The sequence below is a fragment of the Protobothrops mucrosquamatus genome, unplaced genomic scaffold, assembly GCF_001527695.2.
Source record: "Protobothrops mucrosquamatus isolate PMUCROS unplaced genomic scaffold, P.Mucros_1.0 scaffold23, whole genome shotgun sequence".
Lineage (NCBI taxonomy): Eukaryota > Metazoa > Chordata > Lepidosauria > Squamata > Viperidae > Protobothrops > Protobothrops mucrosquamatus.
Window position 1 is genome coordinate 2492594 of NW_015386408.1, and position 7078 is coordinate 2499671.

General features: G+C 40.1%; 1 protein-coding gene across 1 annotated transcript in view; it reads left to right on the plus strand.

Annotated features, from left to right (window-relative positions):
* The window catches only part of RREB1 (ras responsive element binding protein 1), a 75572-nt gene that overhangs the window by 10204 nt on the left and 58290 nt on the right, over positions 1 to 7078 (plus strand). The window contains exons 2-3 of the mRNA XM_015810844.1: positions 2074 to 2163; positions 4332 to 4495. Of these exons, the coding sequence (XP_015666330.1) occupies positions 2074 to 2163; positions 4332 to 4495 (254 nt within the window). The remainder of the gene's footprint in view (positions 1 to 2073; positions 2164 to 4331; positions 4496 to 7078) is intronic.

Here is a 7078-nt window from a genome sequence, read left to right on the forward strand (position 1 = left end):
AACAAAAAAAATGGCGGACAAAAAAAATGGCGGACAGCCTTGCTTGGCGACCCCCGTGAAATGGTCGATCGACCCCAAATGGGGTCCCGACCCACAGGTTGAGAACCACTGTTCTAGGAAATCTAGAGAAGGGATAGAATCTACCTAAAGAAGTCCTGAGATAGGATATTATATTTGATTTGGAAATACTTCATGAGACTAGAATCCAGAGTCTTCAAATAAATGTAAGGATGGGTGATTTGGGATAGATAGAAGGAAATGTTCCTTTCCTGCAGTAGGTGATTTACATTGTAAATTTTGTAATATCAAGATGCTGTGAAAATTTCCAGTGTAAGTTTAAAAAAAGTTTCCATTTCCCCCCCTTCTAGCTGGGTGTGAATCTGGCATTTCGGGTATGTGTTGTGGGTGCTCTCACAGAAAGATAGCAAGGAGCTAATTCATTCAGGGAGTGGGTCGCATGAGGGATATAATCTCCCTTTCGCTTCCTCTGACCTCTTCTTCCTGCCCCTGCCTCCACTATGGATGTTTCATTTTCTGGGAAGCTAGGCAAGTTTCCAAGCAAAGCCAGAGAACTGCAGCTCTCCATCCATTTTTTATTTTTGGAGAAAGTTTCTGGGCCCACGGGCATTCCTGCAAGTAACGGGGATACAGATTTGCTTTGCAATATGTCATGTTTCACTTGTTTAATTTAAAATAGATATATTTAAAATATGAAGCATCAGATGAGGGAAGGAGCCTGGCAATCGTTAAGGGAGATGTTGGTAGGCACAGTTGCCTTCCCGGGCAATGTGTTGGTGACCCTGATTTAGACGTATGAAGTATTAATACCACTTTACAATGCCTTGGTAAGGCCACACTTGGAATACTGCATCCAGTTTTGGTCACCACGATCTAAAAAAGATGCTGAGACTCTAGAAAGAGTACAGAGAAGAGCAACAAAGATGATTAGGGGACTGGAGGCTAAAACATATAAGGAACGGTTGCTGGAATTGGGTATGTCTAGTTTAACGAAGAGAAGGACGAGGGGGGACATGACAGCAGTGTTCCAATATCTCAGGGGCTGCCACAAAGAAGAGGGAGTCAGGCTATTCTCCAAAGCACCTGAAGGCAGGACGAGAAGCAACGGGTGGAAACTAACCAAAGAGAGAAGCAACCTTGAACTAAGGAGAAACTTCCTGACAGTTAGAACAATTAACCAGTGGAACAACCTGCCTCCAGAAGCGGTGAATGCGCCAACACTGGAAGTTTTAAAGAAGAAATTGGACAGCCATTTGTCCGAAATGGTATAGAGTTTCCTGCCTGAGCAGGGGGTTGGACTAGATGACCTCCAAGATCCCTTCCAACTTTATCATCATTATTATCATTATTATTAGACAGCCGCATGAAGGCTAAGACTATTAATACTTTAATATTTGAAACTCTAGGCCTTTTTTATTGCTATTACCTTTATTTATATTCACTTTTAAGGTAAAGATCCTCTAAAATGACATTACAAGCAAGATTTAAAAAAAATACAATAAATATTATTTTACCACAAAGGAACTGTACATTTGTATGATCAGGATAATAGTTGGCAAAGACTCGGTGGGGAGGAAGAGAAGAATCCAGTTGAAAACCTGTGTAGATTGTTCCTGGTTACTATTGAAGAGACAAGGCAGAACAATTTCCAGAAGGTTTTCCTATAGGACAGCTAATTATAATGATCTTTTGGGATCCACGCTGAGGAATAAAAGTGTGCAAGTCTTGTGTTCCTCCTTCATAGCTTTTTAATAATCTGGTTGGTCAAGTCACTTCCATAGTTTCCACACTCTGGGTTGAAAGAATCATCCTTTTTCTTTGATTTTGACTCAGATTCCAAATTGTTACATTTTTTTTAATATAAAAAATGCCTTTTTTATAATAGCTTCCCCATGTTAACACTGCAAGAATTCACTCTGTGTTAATATGAGGGAGTATAATCGTTATGTCACTGTAATGTTTTCTTTGTAAATGTGTACAACGAGTGATTGCTTGGCTTTTCATTAACATTATTAAAATGTATATTTGGTTTTTTTGTTGTTTTTTTTAAAATAGGAAACAAAAGATGACAAGTCTTCCTATATCTGCCCTCTGTGTGAAAAGATTTGCACTACCCAACATCAGCTGACTATGCATATTCGTCAGGTAAGTTGGTAATTTTACAACATAATATTTTTAATCTGGAGATCTGCCAATAAATTTATAGTTACATGTACTAGTTTCTCCCTGCAAAGCCCAAAATTATGTTGGCTGTCAATGTGTATCCCGAAGCCTCTCCCTCTTCCAGCTGTGAACCATTTTTGTTTTAAAGATAAGTATGCTTCATAGTCTTTGTCCCTCTGTTGCTATTGCTTCATTCTTCCCCCCCTGCCTCCTTTCTCTATTGATGCCAGATCAGAAATTTCAGAAAACTGCTGTAGTTTCAACTAGGGTTGGGCTGAAATTTACTTGTTTGGTATTCAGGAATATGTGTGCTTGGATCTATTTCAAATCTTCCCAAGATTTAGGGGGAATGCTATGTCACAGCAACCATAGCCTTTTGCTTTATTTCGAAACACCCTAATTCCTTGGGCATTGGCTGCTATACAGGTAGTCCTCGGCTTACAACAGATCATTTAGTGACTCTTCAAAGTTACAACGGCACGGGGAAAAAGTGACTTAGGACTTTTTTTCACAATTATGACCTTTGCAGTGCCCCCAAGGTCATGTGATCAAAATCCAGACATTTGGCAACTGGTTCATATTAATGATGGTTGCAGCGTCCCGGGGTCATGTGATCCCCTTTTGCGACCTTCTGGGAAGCAAGGTCAATGGGGAAGCCAGATTTATTTAACAGTTGGGTTACTAACTTATCAACTGAGTGATTCATCTTAACAGCTGTGGCAAGAAAGGTCATAAAATGGGGAAAAACCTCAATTAACAAGTGTCTCATTTAACAACAGAAATTTTGGGCTCAGTTGTGGTCGTAAGTCAAGGATTACCTGTATCGCCAAAGCTCCCGGCAGGTAGTCACAACCAAGTTATATGTTTGCTTTTTTGCCTCCCTGTTACAGCATACTGAAACTTGGGCAGCTACTGGTAGAAGAATCCAGTTTTTGTAAATAATGTCTCCTAGATCACTCCAAAATACTCAGCATTTCCCCAGCTTTAAAACAGACAATACTGTGCTTTGCCATCTGTGCATAAGTGTACATATTATTTTTTTGCATACATTTTTTTTGGGGGGGGGGGAAAGGGGAATTAAGATACACTGGTCAAGAAGTGATTTAGGTCTACAGATCAAATGATTTAGCTAACTGTATGGGCAAGAAGCAAAAATGAGTTAGAAGAAAGAAAATAAAAATTGGGATGGAACATGGTAGCAGGTTAATAATCTTCCCATAACTCCATAACAAAGAAGATGAATGAACATTCATTTATCATAATAGCATGAAGGATTAAAAACAATCATTTTAGGAGTTCCTATTGTTGAATAGCAAAATAGATCTCATAGAAGACATTGTATTGCCTGGGAGTGTTTAAAGAAGTCTAGATGGGAATCTGTTCTGTATTTTAAGCTTCTTCTTTAGACAGCTGTAGGAAATGACCTTTTGGGAGTCTGCTGACCCAACTGGGACAAATGTATGCATGTGCATGCACATGTATGTACAGAATTTTTTCCCCATGTGAATTAGTGTTTTTATATGGATCTGCTGTAAACTGTGTGATAAAATAGTGGCCTCTTTCCTTGGCAATTTGTGGGGGATGAGTAGGAACCATCTACAATTTGTGGTGGCCATACCAGGGAAACCTGCTCTGAAACAGTGCATTTAAGACCAGTTATATCTCTGATGTACTCTCAAGACTTTAATATAAATGAACCCACAGAATTTGAATTGGCTGGTAGACCTCATTTTTCAAGGCTGTTAGATGCATCCCATATAAGCATGTGGTACAGCTCATTCTATTTCCTTTTGGTCATCATCTCAGTAACTTTTCTGAATGTTTCATGGCTCGGTACAAAAATGAGTTGTCTTTACGCAACATTCCAGAGAGGAGGAAAAGCTGTTACCAATGCTTTATATGGTGATCAATTTAAGATATTTTTTTTTTAAAAAAGTATATATATTTTCCCAATTTTTGCCTTTCCCCCCCTCCCTGCTTCCTGCAATGTATTCTGTTTTTAGGCTGAGTCATAACTGGAATGATTACGTTATGCTAACTTGAGTTCTGTTGCATTGAACCTCCTTAGAATGATGATGGTTGCAATTGACTAGGATGTCCTTGACCCTGAACAGGAAGAACTCAAAAGAAAAATCTGTTGCTTCCTTTAGCATAACACTGACACTGGAGGAACAGACCATTCCTGCAGCATCTGTGGAAAGTCTCTGAGCTCTGCAAGCTCCCTCGATCGCCACATGCTAGTGCATTCTGGGGAGAGGCCTTATAAATGCTCAGTATGTGATCAGTCGTTCACCACCAATGGAAACATGCACAGGTGAGATGACAGCGTGCAAAAGGGGTGATCAATGTGTATGTTTGGAAGATTGTTTACAGCATGTCCTGTTCCCTTCCAGGGCTATAATCCAGTGTGTCTCTTTTTAGCATGTATGATCATCTGACAGCCGTTCCTTCCAGTGCACGATCAATTCCTTTAGTATGTCCTTTTGTTGGATCAGCTTATTGGAAGATGGGACTTAAACGACTTGTACACACACACACTTCCTGAACCAAGGCCTTCTCCTCTTACAAATGGAAACATTGGAGGCCATTTCTCAGTGTAGATTTGCCTTTATTTCTGTCCCAAAATTCTGGTCCAGCTTGAGCTTCTTAAACAGAATGATATTGAATACTGCTGAACATAAGAATCTTTGCCAAAGACTCAGAAATACTTGAAACAACACGCCGCAGTGGAATATTAGTTGCTCTGATCAATTTTATCTAACAGCATTCTTCCTAATATCATTGAAGTTTGATAGGTAGAAGAAAACAAATGTATCATAATGAAGGAATTCATTCATTTTGTCCTTCAATATAGGTAGTTCTTGACTTGCAACCATTCATTTAGAGACCGTTTGAAGTTACAACGGCAATTTAAAAAATTGTTTATGGCTGTTTTACACATTTACGACCATTGCCGCATACCCACAGTCTCGTGATCAAAATTCATATGCTTGGCAACTGACATGTGTCAGTGTCCAGATCATGTGACCACTTTTTACAATCTTCTAACAAGCAAAGTCAATGGGGAAACCAGATTCACTTAACAACTTCAGTGAAGCACTTATCTGTGGCAAGACACGTCGTAAAAGGAGCCAAAATTCACTTAACAACTGTCTTGTTTAGCAACAGAAATTTGGGCCTCAATTGTGGCTGTAAGTCGAGGATTACCTGCATAAATTTATGTTTGAGCATATTAACGTTTTCTTTTTGTGACAACCCAAAGATGAGGGAGGGAGGCAGATGCCAAGATCTTCAAACCACTTCTAAATAAACTTACAGGGTTTATTTCTGTCCCAGAATGGGATAATCCCATTCTGATTTACTGATTCACTTAATCTAATATGCATTCTGTGAACTGCGTAGCTGAGAGATTACAGCCATCAGGTAATTTGTTTCTTTAAAGTGCCACTATATTACTATGATAATAGTTGTGAAAGAAACAACATGCTTAACAGACTGTATCTTTTCAATGTGATTTTTTCCATTACGGTAGAAAAAATTGAAGTAATATGTTTTCATTTTCCCAAACAGCCAGCGTAGAACCAAGCATTTTAATAAAGCCCTGGTTTTGCTAATTAGATCATAATATCTTCTATTTAATCTCAAGCCTGTATTGAGTGTGAGGACTCATATTCCTCTGTATCTAGCCCTTTGGCCAAAACTTTGACACCCCCACCTCAAAACCAGAAGACAGTGTTGTGTAGTAGTGGATTAGAAGCAAGAAAACCCAGGTTCTAATCTTCCCTTAGGCATGGAAATCAGCTGGATGCCCTTGGCCATCTCCCCCCCCCCCAAATCAACATAAGGTTGTGTGACAAGCTGGCTCAAAAACAACTCTCTTGTTGCATCACACATTGATAAGCTTTGCTATAAGATCAAGGCAGCACAGTGTAAAGCAAGCAAAAGCAAGCGATTAAGTAGGACAAGCTTAATTTTTAGTGCAAAAAGTAGCTATAACTTTCTTGCTGCTGCATAAAATATATGCCTGTGGATGGGATGCCTGGTTTGTTACAACAGAGATCCTTATTGGTTTGTCTTGTTATAGCTAATGGTAGCTTTGGGTAAAAGTGGGGTTTAAATAAGGAATCTCATAAACTGCTAACCGCTTGTGTGGTCTATATTAATACTACAGTATGTCTTGGGCCTCTCATGAAAGGTAAACTTCAGAAACACAATTTTTGCAGGCAGTATACAACAGAAATGAAAGCGTTGCGAGATTCTCCATTTTATAGTATATAACAGATATCAAATTCAAAATTTGATTTTTTTTAACAGTGATTTTAGAATTGAAGATACTTTTACAAGTGAAAATTTTTGGCACATGTTTGTTAACATTGTGCAGTAGGGCAAAGCTCCTACTGAAGTTTCCACTGCACAGCTATTGGCTAAAAAGAAGATTAATCTGCTCATTAATCTGCTTCCTCTAGAGCAGGGGTCTTCAAACGTGTCAACTTTAAGACTTGTGCTGGCTGGGGAATTCTGGGAGTTGAAGTCCAGAAATCTTAAAGTTGCCACGTTTGGAATCCCTGGCTCTAGAGCAGTGGTTCTCAACCTTTTTAATGCCGCGACCCCAACCGGTCGTACGTCGAGGACTAAACCTGTCGTATGTCGAGGACTAAACCTGTCATAAGTCAAGGACTACCCAATTGGTCGTAAGTTGAGGACTTTCCCTGCCCGGGAGCGCCGCGCATGCGTGGTTCCGCCCCCTGCGCCGGCCGAGGCGTAGCTGGCAAGCGGCAGAGACGGAGCAGGCCGACCACCAGCTGGCCCAGCCCAAGGGAGGTAAGGCACCCGCCGGAAAAGGGGAAAAAAATGGCGGACAAAAAAAATGGCGGACAGCCTTGCTTGGCGACCCCCG